A 19577-nucleotide genomic window follows, 5' to 3' on the forward strand; every position below is an offset into this window, starting at 1 on the left:
GAAATAGCCTCCAGAATTAGGACAAGACCTTGTACTGAAGTGGGTGTTGTGCAACTAACGCTTACAGCTACAAGTGTCCTGAGCCACGCAAAAGACGTTACATCATGATGCCAACATGTGGATTGAAGGCATGATCACATGGGAGGTTATTGGTTAAGACCACCGTCTCATTACTCTTAACATGGCATGGTTCTTTGTTTAGAAAGACCATCACGACCACTACCGGGTGCCCCGCCTGCCTGCCTGCTGTCTCTGCGCTGTTCACGCGGCGATGACTTGCTTCCATACTAGCCCACACAAAAAGGGTTATGAATATTTAAAGACTCTCTCGGCTTGATTGAATGGGTATTTACCACGCGTATAATGCAATACATGAACTTGACTTCAACATTCACGGGCCGCCGTGACCCGTGAGTCCGACCTTTACTGTTTAACCCAAAAAAATCGAGTTTATGGCGGTGCATTGAGATTGCAAGCCTGTATGTTATTGCAGTGAAGCCATGTTTCTTAAGAAAATTAATTTTTTTGATATTTTTTATTATATCATAAAGTATTTATGTGAAAAATAAACTTTAAAACATTTTTCTACCGCAATCTAAAGAGAGAGGTTTCGTCGTGTTTGTTGGGCTTCAAGCTTCATTAGGCACTTTTTTTTGAAAAATATAAATTTAAAAGGAGAAATTGAACTGTGATCCGTCCCTATTCTATACCCACAATATTAGGCATTTAAGACGTGGGGAGAGAGTTCAACCATCCGAAAAATGAAATATGGAGTGCAATTAAAACATGTAATTAAGAAGAAATCCATTCATATCCACGAGTATAATAAATAATTGAATATGAATCTCACGCAATTTTTTAAAAAAATAATAGTAAAAGAATGAATTAATGTCCAATGGTAGAATAGCAGAGGAAGTCTACAAACAATGAAGACAATCCCTATACAGAACCAATTCATTATCAAAGCAAACCCCAAAAGACAACACCATAGAAGAGTGATGAAAAGAAAAGAAAATCCAAGAATCTTCCTAATTAAACCTAATCTTAAATTCTAAATTCAAATTTACGAAGAACCCATATCGGTCTTTTCTTGCTTGAGCGAAAACATTAATCTTGGCTTTTTCCCTGGCAAAGGACTTTCCACTTCTTGATCACCGCAGAGTGCTTGTAGACTGATTCTTGGACATTCAAATTCAGGCAAAGCAGGCAAGTTCAGGTCAAAGTCAAACCCACCACCGCTTCTTTGACTTTTACTCTGGCTCACGCCACCGCCTCCAACAGCACCACCGTCTGAGGTGGTGATTGCAGCGCTGGCACTACTGCTGTTGTTGCCTCCAATTGTGCCCTCATAGTGACAACGTTTGTGTCCGCCTAAGGCCTGCCCAGTAAGGAAAGTCTTGTGGCAGATAGAGCACTCATGAGTCCTACCATTGGTGGTCGTGGTAGTTGTGTTAGTTGTGGTGGAGGTTGATGGGTTTTCGGCGGCTGTGGCGACGGTGGACTCGGAGGAGGATTTCCTGTGACTGGCTTTGTGCCCGCCAAGAGCCTGGTAAGAAGAGAAAGCCTTGTTGCAAACCGTACACTTGTAAGAAAGATCCAAAGTTGGTGGTTGGGGTGGTGCAGGGGAGGCGGAAGCGGTTTTTTGGGCGGTTGTGGCAGTGGAGCCGCCACGAGCAAGCATGATAAGGCACAGAGCGAGGTATTCTTCCTCGGTCGAAGGGGACTCGCTACGAGGTCTCTTAGAGCGTTTCCTCTTAATCCATGTTTCTTCATAATTAAAAGGAGCGGCTGTTGTAGGAGAGTTCAGAGCTTCAAGAGCCATGATTTGGATTCTTGGTACTGAGTTTTCTTGTGTGAGTGGGCAACGAGAGGTACAAACGAACAAGATTTCCAAGGAGAGGAAGAAAGGTATTGAGAGAGATAGAGAGAGAGATAGGGGGGCCGATCACTGAGTGTAGAGTAAGGAGAGGCTTTGTTTATATATATAGGAGGATGGGGTGGAGTGGGAGAGTTGGTAGGCAGTGAGGTCGGTCAACTAAAGCCATAGAGAGGTGGGGTGGGATTTGTGGAGACTGAGCTACTACTAACAAGAGAGGCTTTGAGGATACGACTAATTCCAATCTCCAAGTCAAAACAAGGGTACGCTTGCCTTTTTAACAAACAAAAAAATAGTAGAGGTAATTTGAATCCTAGGTGAACTCGGGGTCTTTTGGCCGTGTGGAGCACGCATTATTGAGTCAGCAATGAGGCATTAACAAGGTGGATAAGCTTGCAAAGATTGTATTTTTGTTGCCTTGAATATTTTAGTTTCGCGTCCCGCAAGTAAATCTTGGGATGTCTTCCAAGATTATTCTATTAAAGTGACTTGCTCCTTTCCGATTTCTTTCCTTCTTCGGAGTGGTATTAGTTAGTTTTTTTTTTTTAAAAAAAAAAAACAATACCATTCAACTTACTCGAGGAAAAGTAATATATAGCAATTCATTAAGCTTTACTGCACGTGTCTAATACTGCCGGTTTCCGATCATATTGATGTTCGTTATCAAATGGTACTTTTCTTCTCTTACAAATAGAATTAAGCATGGCATTGGAACTGAAATCAGAAACCATTTCTTTTTAACGTTGAATAATAAAATAATTAAACGGAGGTTGAAGAATCCTTTTACCCTTTCTTTTATTTTTTAAATTTGACACATGTAAACGGACAATTTATTAAATAACTATGGTTTTTATGTACTTCTCCAAGAAAATTAACTAAGGAAATTTGCCCACATAGCTGCCATTATATTTAATAATGTTCCAACGATTTTTTGGCGTTTCCCATGCATTATTCCTATATAGAAATGAGATCTAACGTACGATAACAATGCATAGGACTAATGAATCCACACTAATTCTTCTATTTCTTCCTTGCAGATTAAGGTCTTACTCGTCGTCGGCCATTTCTTTATAGTATATGTCTTGGACGTCGAAAACGTTTTGCGGTATTTGCTTGGGCCGCCGGTCTTCCTTCTCTAGAAGCAGACAGACATCCCTTGCTCTGCTTCCTCGTTGCTTCTACGCCGTTGATCGTTCACTCTCACGCGCTGATAAGTGCACAGGAAATTCTTCTGTTAGTTGCTAGTGACCTTATCTAGGAATTTTGAGCTTTATGCTTGGTTTTGGTAGTTTCTTGTTGGGTGGCTATCTAGAAAGACAGCTATCTAATGTTCGCCCAGAAACATCTCTTTCTTTGCCACCTGGACAACTGTCATCCCATGATTATCCCTCCTTTGCATTCTATATATATATATATATATATTGATATAGCTATTAAAACGAACCCAAATTATAAAAAAATTTATTTTAAAGTAAAAAAAATTAAAAATTGTAAAAACAAAAATAAACACAGTCTAGGCTACCCCTACTCCTAGCCCCTCAATTTTCCGATGGAGATTTTAATCTTGATGCAAAGCATAAGATAATTAATTCTAGTTCAACTGTAAGTGTATGTTTTAGTAACGAGGTTACGGTGTTTTTTATAAAATCATTTCAATTAAAAAACTATTTAAAACTATTAAATTTATATTTTTAAAATAAAAATTAATTTTAAAAATAAACTTAGCTAAAATACCAAACACACGTACTTATCCTGGAACCCAAGTGTAGTGGTGATTATTCTGAATGCTAGAAGAAAACATGCGTCGGAGTGATGTACGGGCAAGACAATGAATCTTGCGCTTTCTCACTTCCATTCCATTACATGACAATTCAACGTGTGTTTTTGTTTTTACTAAAATCAAAATAAATAAATTAATATGGTTTTATGATCTTCCATGGTAACTTTCCATTCCATTATTGAGATGTCGAAAATTAATTTTTATATTTTTTATATTTTTAAATAAAAAATATTTTAAAAAATAAGGTGAACTGTCCACGTATCCTTAATTTTTTTAAATCATAAAAAGGGAGGCATAGAAGGGTTATTGATGTCAAATAACATGACAGTTAGCTAGTACAGTCTGGTAGTAGCTAGAGAGGGATAGTGGACTTCTGAAAGCTTCACCGACGCGCAATCGTCAGGGCATACGGCAAGCAACGCGCCAATCTTCTAAAGCAAACACGTGTCACCTCCTTTTTGCTGGTTTTCACATGCTAGCAACCAAATAGAGATAAACCGACTATATATTTTTAACGACCGATATTACCCGTCCATTGGCTAGGGATCTCTAGCAAATCGCCACGTGGAACTTTTATGTATGCTTTTGCCACGTATAACCCTCTTTCTGCTGAGCATCCCTTGCCGCTCTTGACAAGCCCAGTGGCCTCTCTTTCCTTGGTACCTCTTCAAAATTAAATTATGACACTGGAAAAACCGACCCATAAAAATATAATTAATAATTTTTTAACATTTAAAATATGATTTTAAAAAAATTCTCGTAAAATTATAAAAGATATATTTTATTGATTATTAAACCCGGAGAGAAATATAAGACATGAAAATTGTGGAGGAAGAGATTGAGAAACAATAGTATAAAAGCCAAGAAAAAAAGGACAACACTACTACTTCGCTGCGATTCTTCCAAGGTTCTGACGTACTAAAACTTTAGGCCGTAGAGCATAAACTACAATTTTGTAAACCAACAAAAGCTACTCTTCACAGTAACAGTATAATGATAATTTTGTTTTTTCATTAAAAAAAATAACTTAGCGATTAAGTATTCAAATTAACTGAAGACAATTTAATTACACGATAAAATAATTAAAATATCATTGGAAGCTATAAATTTAAAAATAATATTAAGAGGTATTTGTGTTTTCCATGATAATTTTATATTATTATAATGTAAATTGAGCTGCAATTTAATATTTGATAAAATATAAAAAATATTACACAATTAAAAGTACCAAAACACTCTTCAAAGTAAAAATTTTAAATATGGACTCAAAGGGCTTTTTTATCGTTTCACAATAGTTTTTTTTATTATTAAATTAGTCTAGGGACAATTTGATATTTCACTACATAAAAAACAAAAAAATAAGTGACTTTAAAGCACTCTCCTAGAAGCGTGAGAGATGTCCACGCTCTTTGGACGACGAGTATGTCCCTCCCGCGTCCAAAAACACTCATCTACCATGTTAATGGAAGTACCATCACGTTCTCTTTCTAGTAGAATAACACGTGTCGATAGTGGTGGTCCAGTTTGTCATCGATGAGCGTTTTTTCTCTCTCTCTCCTCCTTTAAAAATTATAGTTTGACCCTCTTTATTATTGGTATTTCAACCTCAATCTTTATTCATTTGATTTTTTATTTTTTGTTTTTGTTTTTGATCATTTTATAAAAGTTTTATTTGTTTTCAATCTCATCCTTCCATTCCATTTTGCTATATATTATTTTTTCAATTTAATCCTCATTTTTTTTTTATGATTTTAGGCTCTTTTGTTAAATTAATTTTTCTATTCAATTAATAATTTGTTTTTATTTTTATTCAATTTTGATCCTCATTATTTTGATTTTTTTAGTCCTTTTACTCAATTATTTTTTTTTCTCAATTTCATCCTTCAATCAAAAATAAATTTTATTTTGTATTTTAATTTTGATCCCACTACTTTTAATTATCATTTTTTGTTATGGATCCTTTTGTATAGTTGATATTCTTTTCCAAGTTAATCCTTAAACATTTAATTGGTTGAGAATTGAGTTTTGTGTTTTTTCTATATAGGGTGTTTTTGATCTAATATCCCGGGTCATGAGTTTGAAAAGTAAACGCGAGTTTACATCATTTTTTATAAAAAAAAATATATTTTATTTTCTTTCTAACTTTGTGATTTTTTATGTTTTCTTTTTTATCAGGTTATCCGTATCTCATGATTTAGGGCGCAAGTTTGGTGGATTAACCATAGGCTCGCCTCTTATTCCATGAGTTACAGATTTGTCATACTGACTCAGATTGACCCGAGACGAGTTTTTTGTGTCCTTCCATATTTAATGGATGAAGAATTAAGGTACATTGTTTATCCCCATTTACCAAAAAGTTCCCTGTGTTATCATTATCACTATTTTTTTATTTAGTCCATTTGGTGTCATTATCTATTTTTATTTATCATCTGATTCAAATAAAACCAACTTCTTTAACCATTCTAATTTATGATTCAAATCATATATTTTTTTCACTTCTTTAAAACGTGTTTGCACTACCTGAACATCATTTTTAACACAAAAAAAACACAACGCAGAGTGGTGTTATCAGTCGTAATCCTTCTGGTCACTACGGGATTGAAGTAAAACACATGAGTAAGGGCTTATTGAGTGATGTTATCATTGACTCAAAAATTATGCCAATTAATGGGATGTTAGAATTATGTTGAAGGGTTCATCTAGGAACGCAGTTGAAACCACACTTTTTTAAAAAATAATTTTATTTTATATTTTTAGATTGTTTTGATTTATTGATATTAAAACTGATTTTTTTTAAAATAAAAAATATAATATTTTAATATATATCTGAATAAAAAATACTTTAAAAACAACTGTTATTACACTCTTAAAACACGCCTGTCGTAAACATATTCACTTGGAGTGCTTTGGTATTTTATTTACTTCCATTTCAATAATTACTGTTTGCACGAGTGATTAGCTGGGAAATTGTAAGATCGATAAAGACATATGAGTGGATGGGCACAACAAACAACTTAATTAGGGTCGTGCGGTCGTTGTGAGTAAAATCTCAAGTTTATTGAATTAAAGCACGATTCATATCTAGTCTATAAATGTTTATTATTATTCATTTTTTTTATAGAAAAGAGCATGCCATGTGGTTGGGAATTATCGTTCAAGAAGGCGTAGAAGATTAGATGTATTTCAGAGGGATATACAGAGTAATTGCCAGTGCATGCAGCGAAGATTAGATGCATTCTAGGTTCGCCCATGGTGCTCCTTTCCCCGAGGTAGAGAGGCCCTAGACGGCTAATCAAATGCCAAAAACACCTGGAAATAGAGATGCATGTGTATATCCCACTCAAGCTAAATCAATCTTGTATTTTATTAATCACCCCACAAAGAAAAAACAAAAGAATTATATGAACAGTAAGTCTGAAGAACTCTCCATCATTAAGGAAGGGGATAAGCTTAAACGAGGGAGTTCATAAGAATGTGAATTCTCAGGCTTTTATGCTTTGCCCCAGTCAAGGTTCATCTTCAGAGAGGACAGAAATGAACAAGGGTTCTTCTTCTTCTTCTTCTTCTTCTTCTTTCACGCTGCCAGGCACTACTCGTTCTAAACCGGCCATGCCGTGTCAGAAACAACAAAATAGAAGATACGTAGCTTTATTGTTTTTTTATTCGTCAAGCCATTACACATTCCAGACGTCACTTCTACAGGTTTTATATATCCAGTAGATGAGGAGGAAATCAAGGAGTGTACACATTCATGTATTGCTTTGCGATCCAACTCACATTAGCTGGAGTTCAATGTTTTTGGAACCATGTTTCCTCCTCTCTTTTTCTAAATATATTTACTTAAAATTAATTGTTTTTTATGTTCTTACATCGTTTTAACATCTTAGTATAAAAGATAAATTTTTGAAAAATATTATTTTTATATATTCTCGGATCAGAAAACATCTTAAAAATCATCGCCCCAAACACCACCAAAATTTTCAACGAAGTACTCTACTTCGATGTCGTGTCGGTGCTGTTTTTCTTTTCCCTGAATAGCTATGATTCTTAGCAGCGAAGGCAAATAGAGGAAAAAAACCCCACCCAACTAATTAATTAATGTTGTTGAAGCCACAGCCTTAAGTAGAGCGATTACTTTTTACCATCGTTTGAGATAGGATTGATTATTAATTTTTTTTTATTCAGTTTGATTTTTATTAAAAAAAATAACTAAATTAAATTTTTAAAAAAACTAAAACTAAATAGAAATCAGTTTAAATTGACCAATTTCGGTTCAGTTTTTAAGACAAAAACCGGTTCAAATTGGTTTGGTTTGGTTTTTTCAGTTTTGCTCAGTTTTTTTCAATTTGGCTCGGTTTTTTTCCGGTTTGGCTCGGTTTGGTTTCGGTTCGGTTTGATTTTTTCAGTTTCAGGTTTATAAAACTGAAACCAAATCGAACCGGTCAATTTTTTTAATTTTTTTTTTTTTTACAATTCATTTTTTTTAATTATTTTTTTCTGATTTAATCAATTTTACAGTTTTTTTTCCGCTCAGTTGAGAGATGCATGAACCTTCATAGATTCTGTATCCGTGAATTGAGCATGTGCGTACATATAAGAATTTTCATATAATGATGGACATTATTTCCAACTTAATTAAAAGTCTATACTGACGGGTCAGATTCTATCTTGAATATAAAATTAAACCCTTTTTCTCTCTCGTTTTTTCAACATAACATATTTACAACACATGAGTTGAAAGTTTTTTTTAGAAATATATTAAAATATATTTTTTTTATTTTTTTAAATTTATTTTTTATATAGGCATATTAAAACAATTTAAAAATTAAAGAAAATAATTAAATCGAGGAAAAGATCAAAATATTTTAGAATCGGGACTGGAACGAAAAAACAAACCGCACCTGAATATGTAATTTACAAACTGGAATTTCATGCACCAACGAATTCAATTAAAGGGTTTTTTCTTGGCTGATAATCATGTAATGGTCAAATTACCTCTTCATACCCCGCTGCTTCATGGAAACAGGCTGGAAACTTCAAGAAGGCGAGGAAGAAATGGGATATATATTGACCAATTGAATGATGAATTAGTCAAGTAACTGCTCTTTTCTTATTGGATTATCTCGTTGTTTTCTGTTGAATTTCCTTTGGGGGAATTAACTAGTTATTTAACGTGAACTTCACAGTATGTCGGATAATTTTTTTTAGCACAAATAAATTAATGTGTAGGTTTTATTAATGTAATTTTTGATAGCGAGTAAAAATTATAACCATGAATCAATAAATTGATATTTATATATAATAAAATATAATAAATATAATATATGTTAATAAAGACTCATAATATTTCAAGCTTATTTTTAACGAAGTATAAAAATGAGACAGTGTTTCAATTGCTACATTGATATACTATTTTTTTAGTCTTTGTATAGTAATTTTTCAAAAAAAAATAGATTAAAAAAATTAAAAATGAATTATAAAAGAATTAAGATAAGATAAAAAAAGAATGAAATAAATAAGTGAAGTGTAGAGTGATAAACATTTCAAATATAAATAATATGACAAAAAAAATATGACAAAAAAAATAACTAAAAAGATATTACAAAAAATGAAGATAAAAAAATGATAAATAGATCAAACAGAAAATGATAAAAATTTAAATTTTTTTTAGGAAAACTTGTTTTCTAATAAAAAAAAACAAAAAATTACAGATATATCACCACTAAAAAAATTCAATTGTGTAATTTGTATAGTAAAACACCGTACATGTATAATAATACTTGTACTGAGTGTGTACTTGAACAGACTGATTGGCGAAGTTGTGTTTTCCTTCGTTTTCTAATCCGAATGAAGACTTGGATAAGGCCCAGGCCAGCATTGGAATTTCATGACGTCGAGAGCTAACCATTTCGCCAAGTAACCTGCTGATTCAAAGGGCTAGTTTTTGATAGTCAAAACAATGGGGGCGGCCTTTGGTTTCAGAGATCTAGTGCGTCCTGTTACTCTTGCCTGCCTGAGGATTTAAAGCCATAAAAAAATGGCGAATATCCTCGTCATACCTAAAATCTTATAGCATGCTGCATGGGACCGCTTGTCTCGATATTGTGCTAAATGGGGGGAGGCCGATCTGCCCCAGAACCGTGTATAGTTTTTCCATGCCCAACTTGAATTAGTGGAAGTCAAATACAAAGACCAGCAGACTATATTTTACAGCGTCATCACAGCACGCTTCTCTTTTTTTTTTTTTATATGGGAACTTATCTTCCTTTATGTTGGTAGATCTTGAGTTACGTCGACTTTTCCAATTAACAGGGAGAGAATGGGGGTCTTGTTACTGCTGAGGAGGCGCTGCAAATGGAACTAACGCCTGTAGCTGCCTGGACCTGGAGGATGGCTGAACAACAAGAACTAAATCCAGCCGAGCATTTCCATGGAAAGAAAAGGAATCCAGCCCTTCACGAGCTCACAACAGCCTACTAAAACTAGGTTTTGCTACTTTGCTCAAGAACTGGCCTGCTTGTTTTCCACAGAGCCCGAGTCCCTCTTCTATCAATCTTTTCTTCTTCTTTTTCTGAACCGACAAAACTTGTTGAAAGCACCCATTGTACTCTCCAGTACTGTCCACAACCAAAACCAGAAGCCTGGAACAGTTAGTTGTACATTATTGACTTGTAGTTATTTTTTCTAAGATGATCGAAATTTGAGCCCTCAACTACAACGAAGCAGCAGCAGAAATTGAAAGCTGACCTGGTTTCTGGTCAGAAAAAGAAAAAGAAAAAAAAAAGGGTCAAGTTGTGCTTTCCTCCGTTTTTTAAACGGTTTTCAATTTCGACATGCCTGTTAGACGGTGATAAATATTATTTTTAAAATTAATTTTTATTTAAAAATATATTAAAATAATATTTTTTTTAATTTTTATAATTTATTTGTGTGGTATTGAGAGGAAAATTTATTTATAAGAATTTGTTTTTGTATTCTTGAATCTAATTACTTTAATATCACTTCAATTACTAAAACTAAAGTAATTTTAAAAAATATTTTATAAAATAAAAAATATTTTGGAAAACAATGTTACAGTAATAATTCTAATAATTCAAAGTATGTGGGAATGATGGGCCTAAAACAGCCCTGGTGTTGTTCTTCCTAAAGTGCAGGCTCTTCTACCCAAGTCTGTTTTGAATTAGACAAGTCTCTTTACATGAGGTGAGGCCCAAACCCAAATTTAGATACGTTCTCACTCTTCACTCCCCAGAACCAACCAGTAAAAAATAACAAAAACACAGAGAAAGAGAACGAGACCCAAACGCACCAAAACCTCAAGCTTCACTGTCACCGCTCTCTCCAAGCAAAGAGAAATCAGTAAGCACTCGCTCCAGTCTGCAGTGCACATATAGTATGGCGACTTCTCTGCTATCTCCACTCTCAGCTCCAAACCCAGAAACGGTCAGTTCCTCTGCTGGGTTAAACAAGTCCTCCTTTCTCCCATGCTCCAAACTCTTTTTATTAAGCACTCCAAGAAAACAAAGATGCTACTGCTCTTGCAAGTCCCCTACTGCATCTGGGAGGTCACTGAATCATATTCCCAGCCAGTTTAGACAAGAAAACCTCAAAGATGGACGTCAGTCTCTCTCTCTCTGCTCTGTTTATTTAGTTTGTTATTGTCAGCTTTATTGATTCTTTTTTTTTTAATATGGGAATGTGCCCTTGTTTATATTTTTGAATCATTAATAGCTTTTTTGTTTTTCTTGTTTATGGAATTGTTCGTGTTTTAGAGTCTTTAATGGAAAAGACAGCAACATTGGCCATTTATTTACTTGATAATTCGGAGACTGCCTTTTAATCTTCCCTCATCCATGAGCTCGATAAGTCATAATTGCATTACTATGAGATGAGATGAGATTCAATTATTTTAAGGTTATGCCGGCAGTATACAGATCACTTATTTTGAATGAGACGACTCCTAATTATTCAAGTTGAGACCTTCAGGTTCATGCCATTTAAGATGATCCTTCAAAGCCTATTTATCTATATATAAACTCATCCGGGACACAGGTTTGCTCTTGAATTCCCCCCTCTTTTCTTTTCATTTTCTGTTAACCTGTTTGTGTCGCCCTAGATAAGCCATCAACTTGTGCTCTAATTATGCCTGAAATCACATTCATGTGGTTGAATATGTGTAATCATCTTCCCTAATTTCTTTTCTTACTGTTTAGAATGAGAAGATGGAGACTGTCGGATCCGAAACTGAAGCGTATGCCATTGCAGACACCATGTCTGTAAGTATCATAATCTAGGATTTTCTCTGAACGGAGGTTATTATAATATCTCTTTAGTTCATGCGCCAATATCTGTGTGCGCGCGTCTGTTTGTTGTGTGTCTGCACACAAGATTTTCAGTTATTTTGTCACCGTTAAGTTTATGCTATGGAGCAATATTAAATGTGTGTTTGTTGCCTGTCTGCATTCAATGTTTTCAATTATTTGTTAATTCTTTCATCAATTGTTTAATGTGATTGAAACTTATCCTGTGCATCTCTTTCTAGATGCCTGAAGTACTGCAAATCAACTATCTATACTGTGAATTGTGGCATGGCATATGGTCAGGCAGCAATGCTTCTATCTCTTGGAGCCAAGGGTAATCGCGCTTTACAGCCAAACTCATCCAGTATGCTCCAAACTTCTCTTTAAGTTTGAAAGGATTATCACGACTTGTTTTGGAAAATGCAATTGCTATTTGGAGCTATGGGAACAGTAATGTGTTTAAAATTATTTATAACTAGAGAACCTATTTGTACTTGAATGGTTTAAAACCATTCTATTCACCATCATGTCTTCTAACTGTGTGGGACTATATGGCTGCTTGAGTACCATTCTTGAGAAAAAGAAAATGTGTCAGAACAAGTGAATGGCTGATCGGGTGAAGTTCTATCACCTAAAATTTTGCCAGATGTCAGGAACGTGGTATGATAGTTATGGGAGAGTGTTTATCACTGGTCATTTGTGGCTTGACCTAATCACCAATTTGACAATTTCTGGTCCTACAGGAAGGCGCACAATCTGTTTTCCACCCAGCAAATCCATCTCCTAACTTCTCGTAGCCTTGTAAACTTAATTTCTTATAAAAGAACCTGTGAAAAAACTGTGCCTGTTTGCTTTGCTGATCTATTTTGATAGCCTTGGCATGAACTACTAGCCTGTTGATTGCTCGATCAAACAATGTGGCCATAGGTTTGGCACATCTTTCAAGTAATGTAAAGGGTTTTGAGCATGAGGTTCTAATAATTTGATTCTGGATTGTAGCAAAATTATATTTGCCTAAAGTCAACAGATCAAGCGGAGCTGCAGTAGATATGTGGATCAAGGTTCTCCCCTACACTCTCCCTTCCTTTTTCTTCCTTCATCAATTTTCGTAACTAACTTTTTTCTCAGGCCAAGGAATTGGATGCAAATACTGAGTATTATATTGAGCTGTTAGCAAAAGGAACTGGGAAGCCGAAGGAAGAACTTGTTAAAGAGCGACCAAAATATCTCAAAGCTCAGGAAGCCATAGATTATGGGATTGCCGACAAACTACTTAGCTCAAGTGATGATGCATTTGAGAAAAGGGTAATTTTGTCACTGCATTTGGCTTTTGTTTTGTGTTTGATTTCATGTGCATTTGAGTGACAATAAGCCTTCGATGTTCAGGACTATGATGCATTGCTTGCTCAAACAAAAGCCATGAAGGCACAAGCTGCTGGGCCGAGAGCAGCTCCCTCTGGTTTTAGATGATGACAAAATATAGTATAGCTGATTATACAGAGGAAACTGCCAAGGTAGGATACGCTTTTGTTGATGGCAGTGCTGGTCCGTGTGGCCAGATAGCTCTGGATCCGTATGCTAATCTCAAAATGCTGTATACAATGTGTATCTTGGGCTAGGGCTATGTTAAAGTTACATGTATAGCAATAGACCACTGGTTCGTAACAGTAATGTAATACAAACAACTCCATATTTGTGTTTTGATCTTATTGAACTCCAGGAGAGAATTTATGCCTTTTCAACTAGAGATGAGTTCTCTTTTGTGCAGGGTGTGAGCGAAATATTCTTCACACCCAGACCTGAAGCTGTTTTAGGGCACAAACTTTTCCAAGGACACTGTAATTAAGTTGGTGTTGAACTGCAGATCCCATATCTGATAGTTTGTCAGGAAAACTGGTTACAAATACTACATAGGGCAAGTTTGTGACGGTTGCATTTCATCTCATGATTGGTTGAGATTTGAGAGCTTGGACTTCATTATGATTGCTCTTGATGAAGTGCTCACGGTAAGGCATCACCATCTTTAGTAAGATTTCCTCTATTTTAATCCATTGACAGCAACTGAATTCATCGGTTTATATTTCAATCATTCAATACTATATAGAGCAACTAGTTTAAACTTGGCAATAGCCGTCAGAATAAATCCACAGAATATAGATTTCTTAGATGTTACCGATGCCTCACAATTAGGCTAGCCAATGGCTTCAACCTTCTTCTTGTTGATCTGAATGCAATGCATCTCATAACCATCATGATGATGAATAGATTGTACTGAAAGCTATTGTTATGCATTTTTTTCCCCGGGAGACATGACATTTGCAAATCCATTTGCATTATTACCTGTGCTGGACACATTCATCCAAAGATCGATTGTTTGCTGTAGCCTGTTCAGCAGGCTTCTTCACCTCGGTGCAAAACTACTTTGCCCAAAGATTGATTGGGCTTCACCGTGCAAGTCACACGGTTTACTAAGCACCGTTCATTCTTGGACAACACAGGAGTTTTGAACCCCAATAAAACTCATACACGATAGATGAACAAACCCATTCAGAATCTGCAAACACAAAAATAGGCGATGCCCTTGTAATGCACAACAGCTTCATATAGTCTTCTGCTTGTATTTACTGTCAAGGCTGCTGCATCCATTATAATTCCCTGTTAGCTGGTAAAACCTTCAGTAACTTCGCAATATCAAATGACTTAAAGTCTTTGCCAAAGCATAAGCTAAGATCCAGGGGTGTCATTCCATCCTGAAAAAACAAGGAAGCAATTCAGCATTCCTTGGAACAATTTTTCCTTCAAATATAAAATTGCAAACATTTACCTTAGTTCTTCTGGTCTTATCTGCACCATTGACCAACAAAACTTTAGCTATATCTCTATTTCTGCTTTGGACTGCAATGTGCAATGGAGTCCATCCTTCCTGCAAGAAATGTTATAAAATTTCTGGGGACCAGAATATGATCAATTGAGCAAAGGGTTCAGAAAAAATTTGGAAACTTGTACTGACATTATCCGCAGCATTGACATCAACCTCGTATTTTATCAGCAACTTTACAGTTTGCATTGCACCAACTTGAACTGCATAATGCAGAGGGCTAGCACCATCCTATTACAGGGATAAATAAATGGCAACAAATGTTCCTTAGAGATGCAAACAAAATTAAACAGGGGCAAAAAACACTTGCTACAACCAAAATATTAACCTCACCCGATCTCTGATATGTGGACTAGCACCTTTTCTTAAAAGATGACTAATAACAGCCTCTTTTTTGCCAATAATTGCCTTATGCAATGCCGTGAGCCCATCCTATGTCAACAATTTCAACTTAAGATTTATGCTCAAAGTACAAGCTATAAACAGAATGAAATAAAGGAATGAACTCACATTATCCTGGTCATCAATATCTAATCCATCATCAAGCAACTTGTCCATAAATTTTATCTGTCCTGAAAGAGCAAGCGTGTGGAGTGGATTCCATTTTGCCTGAAAGGAGATTTTGCATGTTTACTACTATTTTTCTCATAGCCCATATGCTCTAGCAAATGGCAGCAAGTCAATATATATAAACGCTACTTCTTAATGAAAAAAGAAAAACACATATTTCAGCAGGAAAATAGCACTAAAACGTTATCATCATAGGTTACAGTTGATATTTTGCGGAGATTAGGAGATGCATTCTGTTGGAAAATTGCTCTCTCTTCTGGTCCCAAAAGTTGTTCAACCTCTGCAGTGGTTACAGAACAACGTCAAATTCATTCATAGGGTAAAAAAAAAAATTCATCCCTAAAGGAATAGGAATGCTCCACTTGAGAAAACGATAGCATAGCACTATTAAAATAGGGGGGAAGGGAACAGTGAACGCCACCTTTGACAAGATCCTCCCCGTAGTTATTTTCTGTAGTGGAGTTAGTGGCAGTGGAAGTAGCTGTGACTGAATTCTTTTCTTCCTCCCAATTACTCTCAAAATCCAAGTCATTTTCTTTCGCTTCTTCTTCATCTTCTTGGTCATAATCACTGCCGCTTCCATCATCAGGATCTTCCCAAACTCCGTTTTTTTTCTCCAGAGATGATGGTGGTGATGCCCATTTTGACCCGGCCGCATAAGCACTAACTCTTAAGCATTCCTTAGAAATAAATAATGGGAATCTTCCAAAACTTAAAAAGGGAATAGAAGAATAGTTGAAAGAAGAGAATCGAGGGAGTAGATAACTGGAATGACAAGTCACTGTAACTCCGGCGAACGCCATGATCAGCTAACGAGGTGTGTGTAGGCGTGGAAAGAACGAGATGGGGACGAAGATAACAGATGACGCGAAGGCTAATTTAAAGAAAAAGCAGACGACGAGTAGGCTTCTCCGAGAAGGATATTTTGAAGGGGTTCGAGCTACAGGTCGTTCAGAAAATAAAAATCATCAAATATTAAAATATAAGCAAGTATGTACGAATGAAAATAGAATTTACTAGATAGGTCTGCACTGTGCACCAGAATTTAAAACCCAAGAATATTAGGTCTATTTATAAAAAAAATTATAAAGTTTTAAGTTTGGTTACAACATCATACCTAATAATAATATTTACCTAATAATAATATTTATAATATTAATAATAATATATAACTTGTCTCCCTCAAATTCATATATTTTTTAATCTATTTTAAAAAAATATGATTTTTTTTATAATAATAATATTTTTAAAAAAATTTATTAATGATAACAATAATAATAATTTTTAAGTTTATTCTCCAAATCAAATCTATGGTTGTTTTTAATATTAAATTTATTTTTCAAATCTATTAATTATTATATTAATAATATTAATTATAATAAGAATAAGAATATTTCTAACACAAATAATAATATTTTTAATATTAATTATAATAAAAATAACAATATTTATAATACAAATAATAATATTTTTAATATAAATAACAATATTAAACTTACCTAAGAGTAAGTGGGTTTGGCTGCAATACTAGGCTCAAGAGCTTTGCGTCCCTTATAAATGGGGTCTGACTGCAATTAAGACGTCAAACTTAAAAGTCTTTGGTCCTGACGCTGGACCCATTAGCCTTGAGTTTAGACGTCTGACCCAAGTGTCTTGGATCAGTTAAGGCTGCAAGACCCAATAGACTTGGGTTTGCGCCCTGCCACTTCCAAGTATCTTGAATCAAAAAGGGCTGTAAGACCCAAGAAACTTGGGATTACGCTGTTGCCATTGCTAAACAACTTAAGTCAAGCGCCGTTTTTCAGGCTCAAGTTTCTTGTGTCAGGAAGGGCATCCTGAACCCAAGTTGTTAATAATAATAATAATAATTGATTTTACTTTTCAAATCAAATCAATGTTTTTTTACTATTGTAATAAAATTTATTTTAAATTTAATAATATTAATGAATTTAAAAACATTTATGATATTAACAATAATATTAAACTTGTTTGGCCTAAGTTTTTATAGGAATAATATTTTTTAAAACAATTAATAATAATATTTAATTTGTCTGTCCAAGTTCTTATATTTTTTAATCTTAAAAAAATATGTGGTTTTTCTTTGATAGTAATAATAGTTTTTTTCAATATTAATAATATTTTTTTCAAATTTAATAATTATTATATTAATAATTTTAACTATAATAAAAATAATAATAATATTTAGAATACAAATGATAGTATTTTAAATATTTATAATACAAATAATAATATTTTTAATATTAATACTTTTTATTATAATAAAAATAATAATATTTATAATACAAATAATTATATTTAGAAACCAAAGACCCAAGAACCTTGGTTCATGACGATGAACCTAAGAGAATTTGGTACTGGCTGAGGACCCAAGAGAATCGAGTGCTTACTCATGACCCATTAGCCTTGGGTCCTGATGCTGGACCCAAGAACCTTGGTCTGAACTCCGGACCCCAGAGCCTTTGGTTAGACGAGTCTGAGAGACCCAAGTGATTTGGGTCTGCACCCGTTGCCACACCCAAGCTGTAAACCCCAAGTTATAATTTTTCTAGGTTATTAAATTACGAGAAATTTAACCAATAGTAAAATGGGTAAATTAAATGAAAGAAACCTAAATCAAGATAAAAATAGTGAAATAAATGAAACGAAAGTGAATATAGTACTAAATTGTTGAAAAGAAAAACATTTGTGGGGATAAAATGAATACATAAGACCAAGAAAAGTCGATAGTCAAATAATAGAAGGTTAAGAGTTTATGTACAAAAGATAAAAAGGGGTGGGGATAAATATGCAATTAACAAGATGATAGCACTATAAATCTCATTCTGTTTTTCTCTTGGAGTGACTTGCAAGAGTAAGAGAGAGTTTAGAGAGAGGCTAAGGACAAGACATATTGATGGCAGAACATCTGACAGCTATAACTCCACCTTCCACCGTTGGATCAGAACATCCATATGGTCAAGTTATAATTTATTATTATGAGTATAACACATCCAACTATCAATTTCATCAAATGGTGAAATTTCCAAAAATATAGGTTTAGACCTCAAACTTGCAGACCTACTATGTGAGAAGCACAACTTCTATAGCGAGTGTTTGTTTCTGATCTCCACCATTCAGAATCTAAACAGCATCAAGAAGAACAACATATCCAAATTATAGCCCAATCCGACGGCGGCTGGGGGAGAAAACAGTCGGTGATTAAAATTGTCCATAAGTGTATTTTCCCAGAAATTTTCCTCTAGTGATATCTCTCAAGGGCTTGAAAAGTCGGGTTGTTGCACAAGCAACTTGGGTTAGGTGCTTATAATACAAATAATTATATTTAGAAACCTAAGACCTAAGACCCTTGGATCCTGACGCCAGACCCAAGAGAATTGGATCCCGAGGGAGGACTCATTAGCCATGGGTCCTGATGATGGATCAAAGAGAATTCGACCCTCAATATAATTGGGTGCGGACACAAGACCCATTAGCCTTGGGTCCTGACTCCAAATCCAAGAGAATTGGGTCCTGACGCCAAACCCAAGAACCTTGATCCCGACTCCGGACCTAAGAACCTTGGGTCAGGCGGGTCTACGAGATCTGGGTGATTTAGGTCTGCACTCGTTGTCACACCCAAGTAACCTTGGGTCCCCTTGCAATTTTTGTAATTCTTTGTGACAAGGACAACTCTGTCATTATACTACTTCAATTCATAATGTTTTGTATCTATATAAACAGTAATGGGGACACTGAGTTATTTTAGTATATTGTATAATGTTCTGGGTTTCTTTATATTTATATTTCATTTAGGATAAATAACTTAGATATTTATATGCTTTCAATGGTAAATTTTGATATAATTTTATTTTTATTTTGATATTATTAATTTTTATTTTCTTGTTTTTATAATTTCAAAAATCATGATAATTAAAAAAAATACCAATATTGTATGATAACGTTACGAGTAATTTAAGGATGTTTTACATCATTTAAGGTTATAGTTGTGTATACATAAGAAAATAATGGAAACATAAATTGAGAAATTTTTAGGAATTAATAAATTTGTACAAATAATTTTATTAATATTGATCATTTCTTTAATTAGAGGCGAGGTTGAATTTATAAAGTAGTGTGCTTAAGTATGCAGTAATTTAGAAGTTATGAAATGTA

At 34.5% G+C, this 19577-nt stretch overlaps 3 protein-coding genes across 3 annotated transcripts; 1 reads left to right on the plus strand and 2 right to left on the minus strand.

Moving 5' to 3' along the window:
* Positions 1-817: 817 nt before the first annotated feature.
* On the minus strand, positions 818-2057 carry LOC133696397 (zinc finger protein ZAT10). The gene has a single exon (XM_062118585.1). It carries the CDS (start codon positions 1820-1822, stop codon positions 1064-1066), a length of 759 nt encoding a protein of 252 aa, XP_061974569.1. The 5' UTR covers positions 1823-2057; the 3' UTR covers positions 818-1063.
* Positions 2058-11051: 8994 nt separating this feature from the next.
* LOC133674208 (ATP-dependent Clp protease proteolytic subunit-related protein 1, chloroplastic-like) lies at positions 11052-13701 on the plus strand. The gene is made up of 7 exons (XM_062095261.1): positions 11052-11274; positions 11659-11708; positions 11870-11932; positions 12209-12320; positions 12956-13017; positions 13085-13261; positions 13343-13701. Exons 1-7 carry the CDS (start codon positions 11052-11054, stop codon positions 13424-13426), a joined length of 771 nt encoding a protein of 256 aa, XP_061951245.1. The 3' UTR covers positions 13427-13701.
* A 356-nt stretch (positions 13702-14057) lies between these two features.
* Positions 14058-16275, minus strand: LOC133680832 (ankyrin repeat domain-containing protein EMB506, chloroplastic). Its single transcript, XM_062103841.1, has 7 exons — positions 15826-16275; positions 15605-15684; positions 15345-15443; positions 15168-15266; positions 14967-15065; positions 14781-14879; positions 14058-14706 (listed from the first exon to the last, which is right to left on the minus strand). Exons 1-7 carry the CDS (start codon positions 16205-16207, stop codon positions 14602-14604), a joined length of 963 nt encoding a protein of 320 aa, XP_061959825.1. The 5' UTR covers positions 16208-16275; the 3' UTR covers positions 14058-14601.
* Between the last annotated feature and the right edge of the window lie 3302 nt (positions 16276-19577).

The sequence above is a fragment of the Populus nigra genome, chromosome 1 (genome assembly GCF_951802175.1).
Source record: "Populus nigra chromosome 1, ddPopNigr1.1, whole genome shotgun sequence".
In the NCBI taxonomy this organism is placed as follows: domain Eukaryota; kingdom Viridiplantae; phylum Streptophyta; class Magnoliopsida; order Malpighiales; family Salicaceae; genus Populus; species Populus nigra.